Genomic DNA, 26176 nt, shown 5'->3' with positions numbered 1-26176 from the left:
TGAAATTGATAGGAGGGGAAGGTGGATCTAAGAGTTTCACGATGTGAAGAAGCCGTAATGAATATTTAAGGATGTCAACATGTACTTTATTAAAAAGTATATTTTATAAATATGTGTTATTATTATTTTTTTATTCAAGAGGATTTAATTATTAATAGCAGTAGTAATTCATGTCGTGCCAAACAGGCTACCCCTCTCGAGAGTAGTTCAGTCCAGCTGTACATTACTTGCCTGCTCAAACAGTGTCTCGTGAGATACTGTGCGCGGAGCGGTGCTCGAGATCATCACAGACAGAATCACAGACAGGTAAACGTTATATACAATCACATTATGACATGTCATGATGCGCAGTGTTATTATTATTAGCCTGATTCGTGTCTGATTCTCTCGTGCTTCTGAGCACCTTCTGAGCTTGTACGAGTTTTGAAGCGTAACCTGCTGGTCTTGAAACTGTATAATTAATTTAACAAGCTAAATATGTCCAAAAATGATAAATTTGTTAGCAGAATTACTTATTTATGAAACCGTGTTGTTGATGTTAAACACTTGTGAACCACAGGTCGTCAGCTGGACACAATTATTTTTTTTGTTTTACACGAGCGCACAACAACGTTCTTCTATTATTTCAGTGGACCAAATAAAAAGTATGCATTATATAATATATATATATATATATATATATATATATATATATATATATATATATATATATATATATATATATATATATATATATATCTTTTACATTCAGCATTAAACAATCAATAGTCATATTTTGTAATACAAAATATCTTTTAAAATATGAATGTCAACAAACTAATGCATTAACTGTAGTGTAATATTGTTATTTATAGGCTTCTTTGTATAATATTTATATCCTATCAAAGCTTCTGTCCTGTGTTGTGTTCCAGAACCTCATTCCTACTTTGAAACCAGGTTGCATTCTCTTCCAGCAATGCCAGGCATAGCCGGAGTCTTATTCTTGGCACTGAAGCACTTATAAACTGGGACCGGTGAAAATAGCTAGAATATAAACCTACAGCTATACAACAGCAGCACACACAAGCCTCCAAAAAACATATTCTTGTGGTTGTCAAGTGCAGTTTGATGTTTGTCCTTGTTTAATTGGTTTTATGACAAGGAATGTCACTTATACATTGTGAGAAAGTGGTGAAATCAAAGAGCCATGTTGAATAAGCAATGTGGTACATTAACTGGAGAGTGATTGGGAGTGATTTTGATGGTTTTTAAGCCCCACTTATTTTTCGGGGACTGTTGTAATCTAAGTAAAGGGGTCCTATTATGCTCTCTTACAACATATACATTTTGTTTTGGGGTGTACTAGAACATGCTCTCATGCTTGGTGGTTCGTCTGTATTGCCATATCAATCTGAGTCTGATTCAGCCCCTGAGAATATTGAGCAAGAGGATCACGCTGAACCTTTGCATGCACAGATATGAACAGACTTGGAGAAAAACTGACAGTACAGCAGCTCTTCTTCTTCGTCCTTGTGGTCTTGTCTGATGCACTCAACCAAGCATTCTAACCATGACCTCACCCCTGCCCACCCTTAAACCATTGGAATTTTCATAGGTGGGAATTATTTTAATGATGTTCTAATGGGATACTTTGTGACATCATAAACCCTGGAAAACAGTGCTGTAGTCCAAACGAGCTATTCATTGTAGTTCTTGAAAAGGGATTTTTTTTTTTTTTTTTTTTACGAAATATCCCTCTTTGGAGTAGACTTTGAAATTTGTAACTTTGTAATTTAAAAAGTGAAAAAGCATAGGCCTAATAGGACCCCTTTAAGACCTGACCCTGACCTGACTTTTTATTCTCCAGAGTTTCTGGAGATCTGACCAGTCCTGTGAGGCGTTGTGCTCTGGACATCCTCCACTTGAGCTGATCTAAGGGCCGGTTACTGCATTGTTGTAATGGATTATGGTTTGGTGACAGTCAGCTAAATCATCCCCTTTGTGGGTTGATATTTATAAATCACGCAGGACTTGAACGATTACATATTGTTCAAAACTGCATGAAAGTACTGATCCATGATGTAGAATGCTGTTTAAAAACAATTGTTCTGATTTCAGTTAATTATTACTGTGAGTCACGAGTTCATGCAGCTTTGATGGCAAATCAAGTGTATTCTTTGTGTGGTATGAAATATGTTATCTGTTATTTTTATTTATTTATTTTTTGAAAGAAGTGTCTTCGGGTCTTTTGCTCACTAAGACTCTCACTAAGATTTCTTTTCATATACTGATTTGGTGCTAAATAAAAAACATTCATATTTGTATTAACGTTGAACTCCTTTGATCTGCTTGAACATGACTGATTCCCCCCACCCCAAAGATTCTATGATGAATAGAAAATTATTAAAGCACAGCATTTATCTGAAATAATTTAAAATGTTTTGCAATATTGTGGGGGTTTTCTATTGTTACCTTTCCTTTGTGAAATTTAATGCATCCTTGCTGAATTAAAGACCCCAGTTATACAGAATTATACAGACCCCAAACTTTTGAATAGTGGATATAAAAAATATATTTTAAAGCTGACTCTCAAAAATAAACCTGCCCTCATTGAAGTTTTATTGTAGTCAGTTTAAATTTTTAAAATTTGATTTATTTAAATCCGTTCAATAATTATTATATTACATATATTATATTAAACCTATATTAAATATTACAAATCACAAATCATTCTCACACCTCTGACCTCAACTTCACTTTGGTATGGTGAAACATTCAAATGCAAAATTTACTGCAACATATACTGTAGGAATAAAGGACATCACAGAAATTTTGGGGTTTTGCTGCCTTTATTTACCCCATATGTTTTGTAGATTCTTGTCATAAGTTTACACACAATGTTGACCTGCACTCTGTCACTCTGCGCATCAATAAAATTGAGGCAGCTGATGGAAAATGTTGATTTTGTTTGTGTATATGTTTGCATGTGTGTATACTTTGTGAGTTTGCTTGTATACACACACACACATGCAGAGGGCTGTAAGCCGTGATCAGACATGTCCTTGCTGTAATACGACACATGTCCCAGACCTGGGTGACTGAAGTTTACACTGTCAGGGATGAGCCCCTCTATATTTAGCCCAGGGCAGCGAAAGGCTTGCAGGAGCACTGGCTTCTACTGGAGCACTCACTGCGTGCAGGAGACGACCGCTCAGCCGATGAGCTTTTAGATCGCAAGCTTTTTTCCTCCTAGTACAGTGCGCTATTATAAACGAGGTGTGTGAGAGTGGGGGTGTAGTGTTGGGGAAAGCACAGATTACAGGGTCAGGAGTTGTTTCATTGTTTTGTTTTGTGGGGCATCTGGCTTATTCAATAATGGATCTGTCATAGAACAAAAATGGGTCATCTATGTTTTTGTTGCTGATTTGAATATATTTTATGTCTGTTTCTTTGCATGTGAATGTGAAGGACTTTTATGAATACCGGTAAGCCACAGAAGCCAGTGCTTACAGGCCAGCGGTTTAAGACCAGGAAAAGGGGTGAGTCATTTTTTATCTCAATATTTCCTATTCTACCTCTAATAGAAACTAATTGTAGGCTTTACAAATGATTTAACTTTTATAACTTGTGTTGACCATTAAATGGCAAATGTAAAGTGATTGTTCGTAATATTTGTTCACATCCAGAAACACACACACACACCTTAGATGTGCACACATGTTGCAGACACTCACTCAGCAATGCAGTGGCAAGGGTCTTAATTCATGTTCCATTAATAGCTTGTTTGTGTGCTACTGTGTACTTGATGTCCCACACAATACTGGTGCCAGTGCAGACCCTCTGCCATTCTGATCTTTTATCTTATTAGTCCTGCAGTCTCAGAGCCACAGAAGTTTACAAATAGCCTACTGCAATAGCTGAAGCATTAGTTTAAGAAAGTTTGGGGAAGTGGGTGTTCACACAGAAAGCATTTTTCTGTTCAACGGTGCTACTTTTCCATTGTTTCTTTATGTAAGTGTTAAAAGAAGTTAAAAACAAACAAAAAAAAAAGTTATATACAGTATTTTCCATATTCTACTTCTTGAGTCAAAGCAAAAACACAATTTTGTGTGAATGGCCCTGTATATTTTTTGTTTATTATATGTTTTAATATATAAATTGTTTCATTTATGCATCTCCAGTCACAAAATTCTAGAAATTATGATGACTATGATTATTACATATTGTTTTTATTGTTGTGGTGTGCTGATAATTGTTTTTTACATAATTATAAGTACAGTATAAACAGTAATACTGTGTAATATTATTAAAATAAGTTTAAAAAAGGATTAAACTTAAGTCTGTTCTATTTATATAAACGTTTATATTTTATACTTTATATAAAAGTTATTTATTGCTACGATGGCGAAGTAAAACTTTCTGCATGATCCTTCAGAAATCATTCTTATATTCTGACTTGCTCAGAAAAAAAAGAAATCTTATTATTATCAATGTTGAAAACAGTTGTGTTGTTAAATTATGTCAAATGTAATTTTTTTCTTAAAATAAAGTTGAAAAAGATTCTTCTTTTTTCCTAATCTTTTCAACACTATGTCTTTAGAGTAGCACATTACTTTTGTAGTCCACTTTAGATATTCTACTGACCCTAATCCTAAACAGTCTACTAATACTCTAATGAGAGTTAGCTGTCATGTAGTTTCAAAGTTACTAATAGTAAGTAAAATGGCTAAAGTGGAGTAAGTAAAGTAGAACCATCTTTACGTTCACTTTTGATCAACTTAATGCATCCATGCTGAGTAAAAGCCAATCGTTTGACTGATAGTGTATGTTTAAACAATATATAGGTCAATCTTTTTGCAAACAATTTATTATTTTACATATAAAGAAGTCATACAAGACTGTTTTACAGTTCTAATTTGAATCCTCCATGTAGGTGTATATGATACGGGTGAAAGGTGAACACCGTTAGACTTTACAGACAGCTTTGGAACGTTACTTAATAGCTTTTGACTGTGACAAATGTGGGGGCGTTTTCAACAGGGCATTAGAGTTATGCTTCAATGGCTTGTGTGATAGGTGTGACTGGCTCTTCAAATGTGAGATCTCACAGGAAGACACTCAACATGCTCTTTAGCGTGTGCTATAATCAGAAATCCAAGCCAGCAGCGAGGTGAGGGAACTCATTTACATAATAGTAGGTATAAGTGCGGTTTGCATTTATCGGTGTTCGACCACCTGCTTTGTTGTCAAGCATTCTACACAGATGGATTCAAATCAAGAATCAAATCTAAATCATTTAAAGCATTATATTCTACATCATAATTGGCTAATGTGAATCCTGAATCTCTGCTGCGGTAACCTTGACTGAGAGTCTTTCTTGTATTTCCTCTCTCACAGATGAAAAGGAGAAGTTTGAGCCTACGGTTTTCCGAGACACTATTGTTCAAGGCCTCAACGAAGCAGGTGGTGATCTTGATGCTGTAGCCAAGTTTCTGGATGTCACTGGGTCGAGACTAGACTACCGCCGCTATGCCGACACCCTGTTTGACATCCTCATGGCTGGGAGCATGCTTGGTGAGAAGGTCCAAAACCTTGTGCATAATTTGGGATATTGTCTTAATACTACTTTAATTATTGCTTTGTAGGAGATTAAATTTCATCATTGATGACACCTCGTTACATGGCTTTCTTATGATCTTAAAGATACTATTTTGTTTTCTAATTTCAGAAATATGCAGTTAATAATCTCTTAAACTTTGTTGTGATTAGGTTAAAACAAGATATTTTAAATTGGCAATAAAATAAATCAGCTATAAAAACACGTTGTAAATAGAAACATTTTATACTCCCCAGAGTGTAAACACTGGATAGATTGCCAAATCAGTTTTTTTGATATGTTATAACAGGGTGCTTAGCCCTTGCATTCCTGTTTCCCTGTAAAACTGGGCCTGAAGGGATTGTTAAACTTGAGGGTCCTTGGCATCAAATAGTTAACAAAACAAAATCTGTGGACAGCACATTCCCTCCCGCTCTCACACAAAACATTTAAGCACAACGACAATAAATAGCATCAATAAAATGCAAATTCCAACTGCTAATACGCGAGTAATTTACATTCAACACACAATGGCTCACTTACAGTGGACACTTACAGTCAGTCGGTGAAGGACTGGAAAAGGTAATAAAAGTGACAATGCCAAAATTATAATGAAGAATCGCAAGTTTTCAACCACAGCATGAGACACCAATTAAAGCGGATGCTAATATGAAAGTAGATTATGGACTTGCAAAGCAAGTGGGTGTACCAAGGGAATACGCAATTATCGATCCTTAGAAGTTTTAATACACAAACAACCCCAGGCAAAAAGTAAGCATACAACATATACATGGCCCACACTACACCACTGGTCACAGTCTTGCAGATGTATATCTTACAGTTTGACATTAAACAAACAAAAAAAACAATTGTTGCTGCCTTTCAGCCAAGATGTCACTGGGGCTATACTTTACAATCTGACAAGCAACATTCGTAAAGGACTGCTAGTAAACAGAATGAGGGGTCATAAGCTCACTCCCCTGTGACAGCTGGCTGTTGCTCCAAAACTTGAAGCACATCTCTGGATCAAAGTGTTTAGTGCAGTACCTCTAGGCTATCAACTTACAAATCCCATTGATGGTTATAGATTTCTTCCAAGATGGTACCGCCGAGTTCGGATGCTGTCCAGGTTGCTCCGCTTAGATTTTGTTCTTTTATTTAGTTTTTGACTTACTTTTGCTTTCTCTTTTAACACACATAAAGTCTGATAATTTATGACAAAGTAACACTTCTGTGTCACGCCCCCGGGCTGATCTGTCTGTTTTTCCCCATAGTGTGTGTTGTTTACACTTACCATGTGCTTCTGTGTCACCGTGGTGCCCGTCTCCGCCCTCTTGTTTCATTATTATCTTGTTATTGGTCACCATCACCTGCTCTGCATTATGATAATCACTCCTTCTCTATTTAGTCTCCTCATGTGTGCTGTCTGTTGTCAGATCGTCGAGTTGTTCTCGTCCATGTCTCAACTTTATCCACATCTCTTGTTTAGCCTACACAGATATCGTGCCCGTTTTGTTTTCATCCTCTAGTTTGTTTGTTTTTTCCCACTTCCTCCTGCTTTCAGGCAGCGCTACTCTCCAGCCTCCCGTGTTAGAGCTCACCGATCGCTGTCACTCCTCTTCTTCGCCGCGCCACAGCGCGCCACCAGTTCCCCGCCTCAACAGCGCCCCCGCCTCCCTATCAGTTTGTCCGGGCATTGCATCAGAGGATTTCCAAGTGGAATTCGTCCAGGAGGCTCTTTTGGATCTGCTCCAGACTGCCCTGTTCCTGGATTTTTTTTTGTTAATTCTCATTTTAATATTTTTCCTCTGTCCTTTGGAATTAAGCCATCTAATAAACTGACCTTTTGAGCACCTGCAACTGAGTCCCAGTCTCGCCCCTTGACAGAACGATCTGACCACCATGGACTCAGCAGGTGCAGATCCCCTCAGATCAGCCGTCACCCAGCAGGGCATTCTCCTGGGCCAACATGCCTCCCAGCTAACATCCACATCGCGGGAGGTTGAGTTCCTTAATGCCAAGTTGTCGGAGCTGACTGCCCAGCTCCAGGAACTTCGGAGACAGACATCTGCAAGATCGGAGGACCCCACTAGCCTTTCCTCTACCCGTCATGATCCTGAGCCTCACGCCAACAACCCACCTCCCTATGATGGGAACCCTAACTCCTGCAGAGCCTTCCTGTCTCAGTGCTCCCTAGTCTTCGCCCTTCAGCCCCGCCGGTATGCCCAGGAAGAGACTAAGGTGGCTTATGTTCTAACCCTCCTCACAGGCAGAGCCCGTGACTGGGGAACTTCAGTGTGGGAGGCCCGGGCTCCCTTTTGTGCCTCGTTTGGGGCTTTTCGACAGGAGATGGTCAAATTATTCGACCGTTCTGCTCGGGGTGATGAAGCAGCGGCCCAGCTGGCACGGCTACAGCAAGGAGGCCGCTCAGTGACCGAGTATGCCATTGAATTCAAGACCTTAGCAGCGGCCTGTGACTGGAATGAGGGGGCTTGCAGAGCTGTGTTTCGTGCTGGACTAGACTCGGAGATCCAAGACAAGATCGCCACCCAAGAGCTTCCACGCAGTTTCGATGATCTGGTCGACCTGGCCCTCCGTGTTGAGAACCGCCTTCGCCTTCGTCACCAACAACTGACTGCTCGCACTTCTTGGAGGGTGGGTGAAATGACCAGCGAATCCACCCCGGTCCTGCCTCTGCCATCTCCTGCTGACCCTGAACCCATGCAGGTGGGACGACTGCGTCTTACTTCCCAGCAGAAGCAAGAGAGACTCACCCGGGGCTTATGTCTCTACTGTGGGAGGGCCGGACACTTCGTTGGAAAATGCCCGCTAAAAGCCAAGGCCCATCAGTAGCCAGGGGGATTCTGGTGGGCACATCTCCGCTTAATTTCCCCCACTCCTCCCACACACTACTTCCCGTGGGTGTCCAGTTCGGAGGTTCTCGTCACTCCTGTTCGGCCCTGGTGGATTCTGGGGCTGGTGGTAGTTTCCTGGACACGGCACTGGCCAAGCAGTGGGGAATTCCCGCCATTCCCCTCTCTACTCCTATCTCTGTTCGGTCTCTGGATGATTCCCCTATCACTACCATCACTCACCTCACCCCTCCTGTAAGTCTTATCGTTTCTGGCAATCACCATGAGATAACCGAGCTGTACCTTCTTGATTCCCCGAGTGCCCCCGTGGTTCTGGGACACCCGTGGTTGGTGCAGCATGGCCCTCATGTGGATTGGGCCAGAAACTCAGTCTTGTCTTGGAAACAGTCTTGTCTTGAGTCTTGTTTGGGTTCTGCCTCTTTTCCTGGTTTTGTGTTTCCTGTTGTGCAGGTGGATGATGCTGATCTGTCCGGGGTGCCGGAGGAGTACTGCGATCTGCGGCAGGTCTTCAGCAAGTCCCGGGCTGTGTCCCTGCCTCCTCACCGGCCTTATGATTGTGCCATCAACCTCCTCCCAGGCACTTCTCCGCCCAGGGGTCGGTTATATTCCCTGTCTGGTCCTGAAAGAGAGGCTATGGACAAATATATTCGTGAGTCCCTTGATGCCGGTCTCATCCGTCCCTCCTCGTCTCCTGCTGGCGCAGGGTTTTTCTTTGTTAAGAAGAAGGACGGCTCCTTGCGCCCTTGTATTGATTACAGAGGTTTGAATGACATTACCATTAAGAATAGGTACCCCCTGCCCTTAATGTCATCTGCCTTTGAACTTTTGCAGGGAGCCAAGGTCTTCAGTAAGTTGGACCTCCGTAATGCTTATCACCTGGTTCGGATTCGAGAGGGGGATGAGTGGAAGACAGCATTCATCACTCCTTCGGGACATTATGAGTACCGGGTGCTACCCTTTGGCCTGACAAATGCCCCAGCTGTCTTCCAGGCCCTGGTTAATGACGTGTTGCGAGACATGGTTAACAAGTTTGTCTTTGTGTACCTTGACGACATTCTTATTTTCTCTCCTTCACTTCAGGTACACACCCAACACGTGCGCCAGGTGCTACAACGGCTGCTGGAGAACCAGCTATATGTTAAAGCGGAGAAGTGCGTTTTCCACTCCAAGTCAGTTCCCTTCCTGGGCTATATCATTTCGGCGGAGGGAATCAAAGCTGATCCCGCTAAGTTAAGGGCCGTAGCCGAGTGGCCACCTCCAGACTCACGAAAGGCACTGCAGCGGTTTCTGGGATTTGCCAACTTCTACAGGCGCTTCATCAGAAACTTTAGTCAGGTTGCTGCACCCTTGACAGCTCTTACTTCCACTAAGGTACCGTTTAGGTGGAATTTGAAGGCTCAGGAGGCCTTTAATGACCTAAAGTCCCGATTCATTTCTGCTCCTGTTCTTTCATTTCCAGACCCTGAACGTCAGTTTATTGTGGAGGTGGATGCTTCTGAGATTGGAGTAGGTGCGGTCCTTTCTCAGAGATCCCCCAGAGATGGGAAGGTACATCCCTGTGCCTACTACTCTCACCGCCTGAGCCCAGCAGAACGGAATTATGACGTAGGGAACCAGGAACTGTTGGCGGTCAGGCTAGCCTTGGGTGAGTGGCGTCACTGGTTGGAGGGGTCAGCACAGCCCTTCTTGGTTTGGACGGACCATAAGAACTTGGAATATGTCCGTTCGGCCAAGAGGGTGAGTTCACGCCAGGCCCGATGGGCACTCTTCTTTGGCCGGTTCAACTTCTCTCTCTCGTATCGCCCAGGCTCCAAAAATATAAAACCTGATGCCCTCTCCCGTCTTTACAGAGATACAAAAAGAACCAGTGTATCTACTGAAACAATTATCCCTAAAGAGATTGTGGTAGGGTCCCTCTCCTGGGACGTGGACAGGAGAGTGCTGGAAGCCATACGAGAGAGAGAGGTGCCGAGGGAGTGCCCAGAGGGTAGACTTTTCGTGCCGGATGGGCTGCGCCCTGAAGTCCTCCAGTGGGGGCATTCATCCAAGTTAGTCTGTCATCCTGGGGTTCGGAGATCTCTGGCTGCCATCCGCCAGCGATTTTGGTGGCCATCCATGGCCCAGGACGTCAGGCAGTTTGTGTTTGCCTGCCCAATTTGCGCCCAGAACAAGAGTTCTAATCAGCCTCCTGTTGGTCTGCTACAGCCCTTACCCATCCCCTCCCGCCCCTGGTCACACATAGCCCTTGACTTTGTCACTGGTCTTCCACCATCGAGGGGTAACACCGTAGTATTGACGGTGGTTGATCGCTTCTCTAAAGCGGCCCATTTCATCCCCCTTCCCAAACTGCCTTCAGCTAAGGAGACCGCTCGAGTGGTGGTTGACCACATCTTCCGGATTCATGGCCTTCCGGTGGACGTGGTTTCTGATAGGGGGCCACAGTTTGTCTCCCGATTCTGGAAGGAGTTCTGTCGACAGATCGGGGCCTCTACGAGTCTGTCGTCAGGTTTTCACCCTCAGACCAATGGGCAGTCCGAGCGGGCAAACCAGGTTCTGGAACAAGCTCTCCGCTGCCTGACGTCCCATAATCCGAGTTCTTGGAGCCAACAGTTATCCTGGATTGAATATGCCCATAACTCCTTGCCAGTGGCAGCCACAGGTATGTCTCCATTCCAGTGCTCCATTGGTTTTCAACCTCCTATGTTCCCCTCACAGGAACCCGATGCTGCTGTTCCGTCTGCCTTAGCCTTCGTCCGCAGGTGTCGCCGCACCTGGAGGAGGGCTGAGGAAACCTTGGCTCGGGTTTCCAGACGAACCAAAGCAGCGGCTGACCGTCACCGTATTCCTGCTCCCCGCTACGTATGTGGTCAGAAAGTATGGCTGTCTACCAAGGACCTTCCTCTCCGGGTGGCTTCTCGCAAGTTAGCCCCCAGGTTCATGGGGCCATATCAGATCACCAAGGTATTGAGTCCGGTGGCGGTAAAGCTCAAGTTACCTCCCATACTTGGTCGGGTACACCCAGTCTTTCATGTTTCTCGGGTCAAGCCTGTGTTTCATTCTCGCCTTAACCCATCTGCTACTAACCCTCCCCCTCCCCCTCCCCGTCTAGTGGATGGTTCCCCAGCCTTCACTGTCAGGAGGTTGCTGGATGTCAGACGTCGTGGTCGGGGATTTCAGTATCTGGTGGACTGGGAGGGATATGGTCCGGATGAGAGGAGTTGGGTCCCGGCTCGGGATATTCTGGATCGGTCGCTGATCGAGGACTTCAACCGGCAGCGTGGTGGTACCTTCCCTGGAGCGCCAGGGGGCGCTCCTGGGGAGGGGGGTAATGTCACGCCCCCGGGCTGATCTGTCTGTTTTTCCCCATAGTGTGTGTTGTTTACACTTACCATGTGCTTCTGTGTCACCGTGGTGCCCGTCTCCGCCCTCTTGTTTCATTATTATCTTGTTATTGGTCACCATCACCTGCTCTGCATTATGATAATCACTCCTTCTCTATTTAGTCTCCTCATGTGTGCTGTCTGTTGTCAGATCGTCGAGTTGTTCTCGTCCATGTCTCAACTTTATCCACATCTCTTGTTTAGCCTACACAGATATCGTGCCCGTTTTGTTTTCATCCTCTAGTTTGTTTGTTTTTTCCCACTTCCTCCTGCTTTCAGGCAGCGCTACTCTCCAGCCTCCCGTGTTAGAGCTCACCGATCGCTGTCACTCCTCTTCTTCGCCGCGCCACAGCGCGCCACCAGTTCCCCGCCTCAACAGCGCCCCCGCCTCCCTGTCAGTTTGTCCGGGCATTGCATCAGAGGATTTCCAAGTGGAATTCGTCCAGGAGGCTCTTTTGGATCTGCTCCAGACTGCCCTGTTCCTGGATTTTTTTTTGTTAATTCTCATTTTAATATTTTTCCTCTGTCCTTTGGAATTAAGCCATCTAATAAACTGACCTTTTGAGCACCTGCAACTGAGTCCCAGTCTCGCCCCTTGACACTTCTGGACATTGGACACCGCTTCACTAACCTGTTTCAGGACACTTTATCCTCCAACACATCATGGCCATCTGAGATTTTCCGGAACGCAGAGATGAACAATAGCCACTTGTATAACCACCCGAGGCGAGGGATCAAGAAACATCATGGGAAACGCACTGGGATTCGCAAGAGCCTGAGGAAAAAAGACTACAGTCCTCCTCTACCGAGCATTGTGCTTGCCGATGTCCAATCTCTGGAGTATAAGATGGACATTCTTAGAGCCAGGATAAGTTTCCAGCAGGACATAAAGGACTGTAACATCCTTTGTTTGTCTGAAACATGGCTCATGACCTCGGTCCCGACACTGCTGTAATGCCATCTGATAACAGATAACTCTGTTTTACGGATGGACTGAACAGCCGTGGCTGGTAAATCCAAAGGTGGAGATGTGCGTTTAATGATTAACAAGAAATGGTGTGACCCCAGAAATATTTCCATTCTTTCATGATCCTGCACGACTCATCTGGAACATCTATCCATTATTTGCCACCGATTCTGTCTACCCTGGGAGTTTTCATCGATCATTGTTACTGCTGTTTACATCCCACCACAGACTTGGCTTTGTCTAAGCTTCACAGTGCGGTCAGCGGCTACATAAACAAACATCCTGACGCTTCTCTTATCATTGTTGGGGACTTGTAACAAAGCCAACCTCAGGCAGGTCATGCCAAACTTTTATCAACATGTATCCTGTCCAACCAGAGGACTCGATACACTGGAACATTGTTACTCTCAGTTTAAGAATGCCAACAAAGCCCGCTCACTACCGGCTTTTAGCAAATCGGACCATGTAGCCATTTTTTCTCACACTGGAATATAAACAAAGGCTTGTTCAAGAACCCCCGGTGTAGATAGTAGTGACGCGCTGGTCCTCCCACTCTGTCATGCTACAGGCGGCTCTTGATGATGTAGACTGGAACATGTTTCGGGCAAGTTTATGTGATGTCAGTGAGTTCACAGATGTAGCATTATAGAGGTCATATGATGCGATTACAAATTGCCCCTTCTCTTAGAAGTGTTACAATCTCTTTGTGCATGAAGAAGATCTGTAAAGTTGCAAAGATTAAAGTCTCAAATCCAAAGAGATATTCTTTATAAAAGTTAACACTCATCCACACCCCCCTCATTCTAACATGCCCCCACATATCTTCGTCAGTATGTGGGAAGATTTGCATAATGCTGCCCAGATGTTCATGCAAAGAAAGAAGGCGTACCTTTAATTCTCATTGTAGTATTGTTGTTGCCACCTCCGCCATGTCGTATAGACGCTGTGTGTTTGTTTGTGAAAGCTAACTACTTTGTTTGGCCTTTGTCCTCCAGCCTCTGCTCACTCAAGGCCGTGGTGTGTGAAGCTGTTTCGTTGTTCTTTGTTTTTGCCTTCCAAGAGAAGTCATGACTAGAAATCATGTTTATAATGGGTTTTATGTTCATGTCTTGTCAGTCTGGCTGGACAAGGCATCACAATATGTTAAGAGGCGTAACATTTCCATCACACGCTTGAGGTTTTCAGCCAATCACAAGGCACTGGATAGCTGGCCAATCACAGCACACCTTGCTTTTCAGACGATGAGCCTTGTAAAAAAACAACACGTTTCAGAAGGCGGGGCATAGAGAAGAAACAATAATGTACAGTATGTGGAATTTTTTATTTTTTTTCTTAAACTGCATAAACACATTTCATTACACCAAATACACAAAATAATGTTCTTTTTAGCAGCATCACATGACCCCTTTAAGCTTTGTAAGCATACTAGCCGAGCAAGCAACTGAAACAAAAACTATAAGGACCTTCTCTAATCAGAAACCGTGGTTGGACAGAACAATCTGTGCTATGGTTAACAAATGCACTGCCGAATACGACGGCTTTCTTTTGTTGGGTAACATGAACGAATACAAAGCATCATGCTATGCACTCTGATGCACAGTAAGAGCTGCCAAACTCTGATACATTAAAACGAACATTTCCAGCTCAATGACTCCCAACGCATGTGGCAGGGACTAAAGAGCATCTGTGTCTTTGGAAATAAATCCTCTGCAGAGGTGAGAACAGATCCATTGCTGGTTGACGAGTTAAAATCTTTCTACGTCTGCTTTGAAAACAATCTTAGCAGCGCGAGTCTGCCAATCAGCGCATCAGGAAGCAGCAGTTAGAGCAGAGATAATAATGTGATCACTGTGTCGGAGGACAAGGTTCGGAGGCCCCTAAAGCAAGTGAACGTCAAGAAAGCAGCCGGACTTGATGGGATTTCTCTTGTGAAGAGGGTGAGTAGCTTCAAATAAATTGATGTAAGCATCTCCGAGGACCTGATTTGGACTACCCACATTCAAGCACAGGTTAATAAAGCCAAGCAAAGACTGTACCATCTGTGACAGCTGAGGAAATTTGAGGTCTTACAGGCAATCCTGAAAACTTTTTACTCAGGGTCTATAGAAAGTGTATTGACTCTGTGTATCTCAGGGTCTGCTCTTCCGTCACTGCAGGACATCTACCTCAAACGCTGCAAAAAAAAAAGAGCCATTAAAATCATCAAGGACTCCAACCACCCTGGTAACTGTCTTTTCACTTTGCTGCCATCTGGTAAGCGCTTCCGTAGCCTGATGGCAAAAATTGACAGACTTAGAAGGAGTTTCTTCCCCCAGGCCATCGGGCTCATATACTCAAAACCAGCGTCTTAAAATCTACATGTCTCCACTTTATAATCACTTAATCAGTAAGATATTTATCATTCTCTACCTCATATTGACATACTGACAGTGTCACAACATGTTTGCAGATTCGCCTCTTGTACATTCCTGTGTATCTTAATATTTAAGACTACAGTATACTTTCATGCACATTTTATTCTTATATTTTCATTGTTTACTTTTATTTCATTCTTTCAAATCTATATTCATGTATATTTTCCTCTGTTGTATTCTTTAATAATTTCACTGTCCATGGAGCGGACCTGACTCACATTTCACTGCTGGTTATATATTCTCTATATAATTGTTTATGTGACGAATAAAAAATCTTGAATCTTGAATGAGGACAGCAGGGAATACACAACATGATTTTAGCCTGTCTTAGTTGTCTCCTAGGAGCTGTCACAGCCGGTTGGAAATCTTCAGATCTTTTGCACATAAGCAGGCTGAGAGAGTGAGTGGGCGGCTTCACTGTGGGACAGGAGCAGAGTGTTGAAGTTGGTTAGCGCAGATATGGGAAGCCAGAGTAGAGAATGATATATTAAAAGGGTTTTTGTTGTTGAATATGCATTTTGTGAGTTTAAAATTGTATGCATTTAAAGGGTTGTGAAGCACATATGCTGTATTAGTGTATTGAGCCATGTTGCTCACATAACGTTACATATTATAGTGCATTTAAACCAATAATCTATATAAATGTGACATTAATATTGTTCAAAAAAGTATGCGTTAAAAAAAATTAAGACAATTATGCAGATGAAAATGAGCATCTGGCTAAATCTGGTACAATGCATTAAATGTAAACATTTGTTAAAAATTGTACATGGTTTCTTTCAAAATGTTTCAAATAATTGCTGTTCACTTAAATAATGGGATGCACCGAAATGAAAATTCTTGGCCGAAACCGAAAACCGAAAAAGAGAAAACCAAGGCCGAAAACCGAAACTGAAACACCGAAAGAAATTATGCCAATTATTAGTACCATTGCATTTATTGCTATGACAGTGTACTAACTTTACTAAAATTAAGACATTGCAATTGCATAAATTAATATTAAAGTTTCAAAGATAATAACAATTACATAACTTATTTAAAAAAAAAACATTAAAAAAAACTTAATTACAAATGATGCAAATATTTATTAAGCACATTGCAACAATGTACAGTATAAAATAAAATTCAAACAAAAAATGTATCCCACTCATGTGTATATTTAATAATAATGTACAAGCCTACTGGCCTGCAGAAAGGTTTTAAAATGAACAGTTCTCTCATAAAAACAAAGTGCATTTAGGTGAAGTGCATTTGAAATTTTTCTATGTAGGACTAGAAAGTGCATTACTTCTCCAGTTGGCAAGACTGTTATCACTTCTGGGGATGGAGACATCAGACAGATAACCATCTAGCTGTTGAGCAGTTGAGCTTGTCATCTGCCTGACATTTGAGAAATATTTGAGAGAGTGTATTTAAATAGGGCCAGGGCATAAATAAACATTTTTATCAAATTAAAGCAGAAATCTAGCAGAAAATCTAGCATAAATATGGCTACAATCTGATATTATTTATGTATATATGTTTGTGTGTGTGTGTGTGTGTGTGTGTAGTAGCCTAAGAACAAAATAGCCAACGTATTATTATTATTTGAGGCACTTTCTTGCAGAATTCCACTGAACATATCAGACAACGATGGTGCATGCCACTCATCTGGTGCAGAGACGAGTCTTTTCTGCGCTCTGATCTGTCTCCTGCGCTTGGCGCTTCTCCGTCTCCACGCGGGTTCTCCGCATCCAGCGCGGCCTGGATCATTTCTCGTGCGCGCTGCCTTATTTCCGCATACAAGTAATGGTCTTTATAACGCGGATCAAGCATATTCGCGATGAAGTGCAGAGGATCCGAAAAGATCTCAGTGAGACGTGTGCTAACAGACTCTATAAGACTGTACTTTTCTTTGTTTTTACTTCGTGGTCCGTCTTAATCTCTTTGTTAGGAGACGTTTTAGTGCTGCGAATAAAGGAATACGAAGAGAGAGAATGTTCTCACTGGTGTTAAGTGAATGTCGCGTGGAGCTCGTGGTGTGCGCTTTGCAGGTGCACGTGCAGGTCGCGGTTTCTGTTTGCGTCATCACAACATTTCGGCCGTGTTGTTTCGGTGATAAAAGTCTATCGGCCGAAAACCGAAAAGGCCATTTTCGGCCGAAAATTTTCGGTGGCCGAAATTTCGGTGCATCCCTAAATTATATTCATCCAAGAATTCCAAAATAATGTATCATGGTTTACACTAGGGCTGTCACGATATTAGATTTTTCATATCACGGTTATTGTGGCCATAAGAAATCACGATGGTGATATATCGTGATATCTATAGAAACCTTGGGGTGGGGAAGATATCAGTCAAATTATTTTTTACTTTGTTTTTCTTTTTCACCCAACGAACATGATAAATGCAGGGCACAAGACTCTGGCTTTCTCCGTCGTCTTTGAAGCTCTTATGAAATAACAAGAGAGAAAATACTGTCAAGTTCAACAGTATGATGAATAAATATTAATGTTAACACTTTACAATAAGATGCCATTTTTAAAACATTAATGTATTAACGAAGATGAATGAAAAATGAACAATACATTTATGACACAATTTATTAATCTTTGTTAATGTTAATAAAAATCGAGTTATTCAATGTTCATAGTACATTAATGTTTACAAACACAACTTGTGATTTTAACAATGCATTAGTAAATGCTGAAATTAACATGAACTAAGATTAATAAATGCTGTGGAAATATTGTTCATTATTATTTATGTTATTTATATATGTTAACTAATGTAATTAACTAATGTTAACTAATGAACCTTATTGAAGAATGACTACAGATGAGGCATTAAGTGCATTGCACTGTGACCAACTTAACATTTTACAGAGTTTAATGCGATGTGATCGCTCAGTTTTTCAAGATCCGTTTTAATCGTGTAACTGTTCATAGATTTGAACAAAGAAAGAAATAAAGTGTTAATACGCACAGGCCGTCGCAGTTATTGATTGCAAATACAAAAATAAGACTAGTAAAGAAAACGCGGTACTTATTAAAATAATCACCCTTTACTATATGAACACAGAAAACCGCTGTAAATAGGTGATATAATATTTCCCAGTCTATGACTATGACCTATGACCTATACTCAATACTCATTACTCCTGCTATTTCTTGTTTTTCTTTACTCCTGCTGGTGATTAGCTAGTAGGTTAATATCATTCTTCTCACTAACTACACTTTTTGTTCAATCTGTGTGGAATGAGTTCAGTTTCAAAAACTGGTAGAGATGTCTTCAGGATGGGACAGTCTCTGTCAACCCAATTAGAGCTAAAAAGTTTACTCTGGCTTTATATAAAGCCCTAATAGCTGTGACAGCACATGAGAGAGGAAGAACAGCAGTCAGATTATTCCAGCTTGGAGATAGAGCCCTCATAAGTAGAAGTCTGCTGTTAACTCTGTAAAATAGAGATTAAGTCCAAATCTTCTGACCTTTGCCCTTATTAGTCCTTAACAAAGACTGGTTTCTCTGAACTCTGTGAAAATAGACTGGGATCTATTACACAAATGTGATGAAAGCACTAGAATCAAGTTAACATGAAAGCATGAGACAGAATAAACTCGGTTTACTTTCTTAATGCACATTTTTGTACTTATAATAACTAAAAGCTATTTATTTGTAGACATAAATTTTTCTTCATAGTTTTCACCAAAATAATTTGCTAGTGTCTTTAAATCTGCATTTTTTTGAAACCACTCAAAGTAAGAGAACTTATTTACATGATTCAATCAGTTCATTAATAAAATTAGTCCTGATCTACTGTAATTTATTAAGACTTTTTAAATCATTGAATATACTGTCAATTCAGAAATATGTCACATTAAGTATAATATGTTAAAATATTTGAAAAGGTTTTTGCAAAGTAATTTGATGAAAAAGAAGAATAACAGAAGATTTACGATGACCTGGTAGAGAAAACTTTTGAATAAATAAAAATGTATTCAAATATTTTGAATATTTTTGCCAAAATAATACAAAGCCTCTAAAGGAACACATATGTTTCTTTTGTGTTCACTTGCAAAACTTTCACCCTGAGAAAGTTTGTATGCATGAGAGAAAGAAAAAGTTTTGCAAGCCAATGTAAAGTTTCTCAGGGGAACAATTTTTTCTTCCAATTGTATATTTTTTCCATCTTCATGCACTCTAAGCTGCTCTGTAGAAAAGCCAGTTTAGTGTTTTATGAAATGGTAAGATGTGAAGTATTACATTGACCAATCAATGGATCAGTGGCTCGACAATCTAATCCAGGGATCTGAAGTTAACTGTGTGTATGGTATTAACCCAGACACCTGTGAATTAGTCCATGAGGCATTGCATTGTTATGTGTGCAGAGCACATTGAGAAACCATGTCCTATTTTGGGGTGGAAGCAATGCTGTAATTCAGTTTATTTCCTTATTTGATTAAATGCTTTGGAAATGCATCTACTCTGTAGTACAGAGGCTAAGGCTCTTTTAACTTGACCTACACTACATCACTTATCTTATACATAAAGCTGTACTGCACATTATGTATTATACATAAATAAAACTGTTAACATTGCAAACACCGCATATGACACAGAGAATTTAGTATTCTGGTATAACTGTTGTGTTGTTGCATAGCTTGTTGCTGTGACGTCAGTAGACACAGTGACATTTTCTCAGTAGGGGTTAACAATGACAGCACTGTGCTCACAAAGGATTTACAGCATTAACCTGTAACCTCACTTTCCCTCTCTCAGCTCCCGGGGGAACACGCATTGACGATGGGGACAAGACCAAGGTGACGGAGCACTGCATGTTCAGGACGGAGGAAAACCACACTGCTGTTCGCAACTATGCTCAGGTGAACACCACACTTCAGCCCGTTCAATGAGATGCTTTTTTCCATTGTTGCATTTGAAAAATGAGCAGCCGAAACAAAGATAGCAGGAAGGCAGGGGAATCCGGTTTCAAAATTGCATTAGATGTACTTAGCCCCCAAATCCTCTGGGTTGAACCAGTATGCCACTCGTACTGTGTCGTTTTGAAATAATCCCTTGGATTACATTGTATCTCCATCACCAGCTCCTGTGAGGTTAAAAGTGAGTTCTTGTGTCCAGGATTTTAACATATCATATCATGTCATATCACCAGGAATCAAATTTGATTTGATAAAATAATAATAATAATAATAATAGCATACAAATATAATATAAAATAGCACATTATTATTATTACATATAAAAAAATATTCATTTAGGTATTCTTAACTTATTGTTTTTTTTAGATTTTAATATCATAGAAAATAATATAATAATAATAGTAATAATATCTAACAAATAATATAATATATAACATCTCATATATGATTAATAATATTAAACAATAAAATGTAATTATATAATAATATTACATAGTATATAATATTATATTACATTGTTGCTATTATTATTATTATTATTATTCAATCTAAAAATATTTATTTAGGTATTTTTCTTATATTAGTTTTAGATATTATTATTATTATTATTATTATTATTATTATTATTATTACCACCATCTAAACAAAAGTATAATAATAATATTAATAATATCTAACAAATAATATGTTGTACAATATCACATATATAATATTAGATACTATTGAACAGATAATAAATATAATAATTATTATCATATAATTTTATGTAATATGTATTATTTTATATATTATTATGTTATTATTATTAACATCATCTAAAAAAAATGTAAAAAATATAATAATAATAGTAGTAGTATCACATATATATATAACATTTTATTTTAATGTTTATTATTATATAGTTGTATAATAACCACTGGTGGTTGTGGAAAGTGCTTTGGGTGTACAACAATACACAATAAAGGGCTATATAAAGTCATCATTCATTAATTCATATATAATATTTTGTTACGTTTAGATATTTCAATATATATATAAAAAAAGATATTAAATATGAATATCTATAATTCTATAATATATAATATTACATAACATTTACTATTATTATATTTTGGAATTTTATATTTGTTTTTAGGTTTTATTATTATTATTATTATGCAAAATGTATTTGACCCCTGAAAAAAAAAAAAAAACTTTTTTCACCTTATTGTGTAACTCATATATGATTATGCCTACATACAGGTTTTCAATAAACTTATCAGAAGGTACAAATATCTGGAGAAGGCCTTTGAGGAGGAAATCAAAAAGGTAACTGATGTGCATAATATCATGTTCTTGCTATTATCAGTAATGATAATGTTAATTCCACATATGTTTCACATATACCGTATGTTTTGATCCACACGTTTTCTCCCCACATAGCTTCTTCTCTTCCTGAAGGCCTTCACTGAGTCTGAGCAGACCAAACTAGCCATGCTAACAGGCATCCTGTTGGCCAACGGCACTCTGCTGCCACCTATCCTCACCAGCCTCTTCAGCGATAACCTGGTCAAAGAAGGTTTGTGCTTAAGGTCTTCTTATATTTATTCGAGAAAAAAAATATATATGGAATGAATTATTTGCTTGAGAGATTTTTTTTTTGGGGGGGGGGGTTGTTTGTTTTTTGCATTGGCAGTGAATTCTTCATTTGACTATTTTAGATGTGTATTAGAGTATGTGCTGTCTGCTTGTAGGAATATCAGCCTCTTTTGCGGTGAAGATGTTCAAAGCTTGGATAGCAGAGAAGGACGCCAATGCGGTGACATCTTCCCTTAGAAAAGCCAACCTGGATAAGAAGCTCCTGGTATAACTGTTGATGCTCATCTGCTCTGTGTTGGCTTACACACACGATCAGTTCTGATACTGAATTCATTAACCTCTGAAAATATATGAGGAGATAATTAACCATTTTGCATGGAGATGTACATCACCCCTAAACTCACTCATGACCTTTATGCACAGAGTACAACAAAATCCATGCAGATTCTACAGCAAAAATAAAGGTTTTGATATTCAGTCACAGGTTATAAATAATTGAAAACAGTTTGTACACAATCACAATTAAGAACCGGACTGACCTGTAGTGGTACGATTTCATGTTTTGAATCAAATGCTCACCAAGGCTGATGAAAAAGTATTTAGAAATTAGAAAGTATTTCAACATGGGACTATTGACACACTTCACCTTCTAAGTCTGACAGGTTAAAGGTTCGTCCCAGTTCTTCCTGTAGTTAATCTGATTGTGTCATCCTTCGTGACTTCAGGAACTCTTCCCTGCCAATAAGCAGAATGTGGAGCACTTCTCAAAGTACTTCACTGAGGCGGGACTGAAGGAGCTGTCAGACTTCCTGCGCACGCAGCAGTCTCTGGGCACACGCAAGGAGCTTCAGAAAGAGCTGCAGGAGCGCCTGTCGCAGCAGTGTCCCATCAGAGAGGTGAAGCATGCACTCGTGTTAAACACTGCTTCTCAGCAGCTCTCGCTTCAAGATCCAGATTTTATATTGGTCTGTAAGGATTGTCACATTAGTCCTTAAAATGTCCCGTATGTGCTGGTGTGAACTGTGCTCAGATGGTGGTGTATGTGAAAGAGGAGATGAAGAAGAATGATCTTCAGGAGCAGGCTGTGATTGGCTTACTGTGGAGCTGCCTCATGAATGCTGTTGAATGGAATAAGAAAGAGGAGCTGGTCACCGAGCAGGCCCTCAAACACCTGAAGGCACAGTATCAACACCTAGACTTGAAAATCTCACACTGATATTTGCAATCCTCATGTCTATATTCATATATCTAAAGGATGTTGGAGATGTTGCCACAGTTCTTCTGGATTGATGCTGTCTCAGTTTGCTCTGTTTCTTCATGTTGTTCCAGACAGACTGATGATGATCAGATCAGATCTCTGTGTGGAGCACTGGCTGCTGCCACACAAAAATCTCACTGGAATATTATAATTAACGGCAAAATTAATGTTTGGAAATGTAAACCGATTTTCCTACAGACACACTACAGCAAAATATAGAAATAACTGACTTAAAACAAATTTTCTAGCTTGTGAAAATACTAGTGGCCTAATAATTTTGGCGTGTTTATATATATATATATATATATATATATATATATATATATCGAGAGAGAGAGAGAGAGAGAGAGAGAGAGTATATTTTTTCTACAGATTTGATTTTTTATATATTTTACTTCAGACTGTTACATCAAAGTCAGGTTATGTTTTTCTTTCCTAATTAATTTTTTGTTAAATTAGTGTAATATTTTAAAACGACCTCTGCAAAAATAGGTACATTAGAGTCAAGTCAAATGTATATAATGCTTTTCCCATACACATTGTTTCAAAGCAGCTTTACAAAAAAATTATGTTAATGTTTACAATATTACAAATCCTTAGGATCGTCAAGCCTTATAGTCGTATTTAGCAGATTAGAGCGGGACAATAATATAGTTTACATTTCATGACAATTCAAGCAATATGCTATAAAGTACATGTGTATATATATATATATATATATATATATATATATATATATATATATATATATATATATATATATATATATATATATATATATATATCAGTGACAATAGAGCTACATTTTGCAACAAAAGAAAAAAGAGATTTGACCGAAGATTAGTGATTATTAAATATCACTTTATGTGAGCATATGGATAAAATTTATATTACATACAGCTTTACATATAAAGTTGGAGATACATCCGTTTAAATATTTTGATGATACAGCAATCAAGTACTTAAGATTCAAGGCTTTTGTTCTTTAATTATGTAAAATACAATTTCAACTACTGTATGTCATTTTAAAAATCAGTTTGTTTTGAACTTATTTTATTTCCAGGTTTCTCTAGCTGATTGGTCCACGAAAGAGCTTGATTGTTGTCTCAGATGATTATGTAGGCAGCCTCAAGCCATTGCGGCCTAACACATCACATCAAGTCATGTGCTTCCAGTGTAAGAGAGAGATAATGGTGATTGTTTCTCTCTCCTGTAGCACTATGCACCTCTCCTGGCTGTGTTCAGTACTCAGGGCCAATCAGAGCTGGTCTTACTGCTCAAGATTCAGGAGTACTGCTACGACAACATCCACTTCATGAAATCCTTCTCCAAAATAGTGGTGCTCTTCTACAAAGGTACCCATGTCTCACCTGATCAGTGTTTTAATGATAAATTATAGATGAGGTAAGATATGATGTGTGTTTCTCATTCCACAGCTGATGTCCTTAGTGAGGAAGCTATTTTGAAATGGTACAAAGACGCCCATGCTGCCAAAGGGAAAAGTGTGTTTCTGGAGCAAATGAAGAAATTTGTGGAGTGGCTTCACAATGCGGAGGAAGGTGAGGAATTCTGTCGGATAAAAATACCCTCTGCCAAACAAATATGTAAATCTCGAGCACATTATTTCTGAATTCTCTCTCCCACAGAGTCTGAGTCAGAGGGGGAAGACGACTAATCATTTTGAGGATCCTGTAGATTTTCTGGGGTTTACACTGTCAGCTCTCTGTGACCTGCTTTTTAGTGCTTTTAGGCTCTTTGTCATTACATTTGTGTCCAGAGTCACATACAGTACACTGAGGCCCAATCCAGGGAAAAGCTTCTGATCTCTGTATAAAGAGGGAAGGAAGCTACATATAGACAGCCTTTAAAAGCAAACACTTTAACATGGATTTTATATTAATGCCGTTCAGGTACTGCGTTTCCTGCAACTGATTTTCATTTGAACAAACACGTGTATATGTCGTATGGGACTGCTGTGAATCTTTTTATGAATAAAAGGTGTTTTATATGTACTCTATTTCAAGAATTTGCCTTTTTAATTTGTCTGACTCATCTTTATCTTCTCATTTTTAAGTCACTTTGGAAGGCATCTGCCTATTGATTAAATGTGGCTTGGTTCTTTTAGTTCTGAAAATTATGCCCAGGCCAAAACTGTCTCACTCAGATATTGATTAATGTGTTTTAAACATTGACATGAAGAGAAGAATTTTGAATTCCATTATAGAGTTTGTATATGTGTAACACTTACATAAACTGGTTTTCCCGTTAAACACAATCTTATCTATACACTGTATCTAATTTGCATATTAAAGTGTTGTTGGGACAGCATTTTGAACAAAGAAGTGTAATAATGGGAGTAACAATTGGCCAGATTTTCATAATATCTAATATTTCATAAGAATATTGATATATAATTTATTTTTCCTATTCATTTGTTGTGTCTCCCAAAATGTGTGATAAACATGCTTTTAGTCACAGTGTCTTCTTCATTGGACAGGTATTTATGACCTCTTTCATTCCAGAAACTCATATTTTGTGTACAAAATGTACAATTTATGTACAGTTTTATCACTAAATGAATGTCTGCCATTTTTAAAGGGTTAGTTCACCCAAAAAGGTGTCATAAGGGGGAGTCATTTGAGTCATTAATGACATCATTTTCCTTTTTGGGTAAAGTAACTCTTTAAAGACCAATGAGAGGGAGTGGTTATGGTAAAATATCCAAACATTTGGTATCTCTGAATCCAGACATAAAACTGTGAAACGTAGCCTGTAGCGAGACCAGTTCACTTCTTCATCATTGATTAATCTCCATTACATATAGAGAGTACCGCTGCTCCCTATACGCAGAGTGTGCAATCTGCGTAGGTCACCAACTCCCAGAGGGGGCACCATCCCAGTTACTCAAAAAAAAAAAAAAACATTCTCCCATCCGTACTCGCAACTGCTCACACCTCATGTTTGCGGCTGAATGTTCATAATTGATGGATAGACATCTTTGCCCAGGTAAAGGACATCAGCAATCCGGCGCAGAGAAAAGAACACTAAATAAAGTAAAAAAAAAAAAAGGCATAAAGTTGGCTTGACGTTGGACGTTCGAGAGTCACAAATTTAGGGACCGTCTCTAAAGTTCCATGCGATATTGGTATACACTTTTCTAAGGTCAATAGCATTTGAGGAGAAAGACTTGCAGTCATAAAAACAACTGTAAT

At 39.6% G+C, this 26176-nt stretch overlaps 1 protein-coding gene and 1 long non-coding RNA gene across 3 annotated transcripts; one reads left to right on the top strand and one right to left on the bottom strand.

Annotated features, from left to right (window-relative positions):
• Window positions 1–208: 208 nt before the first annotated feature.
• Window positions 209–24981, top strand: bzw2 (basic leucine zipper and W2 domains 2). 2 transcript variants are annotated; one of them, XM_026289166.1, is made up of 12 exons: window positions 209–306; window positions 3448–3518; window positions 5377–5553; window positions 19968–20071; window positions 21371–21436; window positions 21551–21686; window positions 21862–21971; window positions 22432–22602; window positions 22737–22883; window positions 24181–24319; window positions 24401–24523; window positions 24611–24981. In XM_026289166.1, the coding sequence occupies exons 2-12, from the start codon at window positions 3455–3457 to the stop codon at window positions 24637–24639; spliced, it is 1266 nt and encodes a 421-aa protein (XP_026144951.1). In that variant the 5' UTR covers window positions 209–306; window positions 3448–3454; the 3' UTR covers window positions 24640–24981. The 2 variants fall into 2 exon arrangements, with proteins under 2 accessions (XP_026144951.1, XP_026144950.1); XM_026289165.1 differs by lacking the exon at window positions 209–306 and adding an exon at window positions 3104–3255.
• Window positions 7027–7501, bottom strand: LOC113119581 (uncharacterized). The gene is made up of 2 exons (XR_003294473.1): window positions 7419–7501; window positions 7027–7342 (listed from the first exon to the last, which is right to left on the bottom strand). It is a non-coding gene; the product is annotated as an uncharacterized LOC113119581 (long non-coding RNA).
• Window positions 24982–26176: the final 1195 nt, after the last annotated feature.

The sequence above is a fragment of the Carassius auratus genome, chromosome 19, assembly GCF_003368295.1.
Source record: "Carassius auratus strain Wakin chromosome 19, ASM336829v1, whole genome shotgun sequence".
NCBI lineage: Eukaryota > Metazoa > Chordata > Actinopteri > Cypriniformes > Cyprinidae > Carassius > Carassius auratus.
This window is presented reverse-complemented; position numbering and strand designations above follow the sequence as displayed.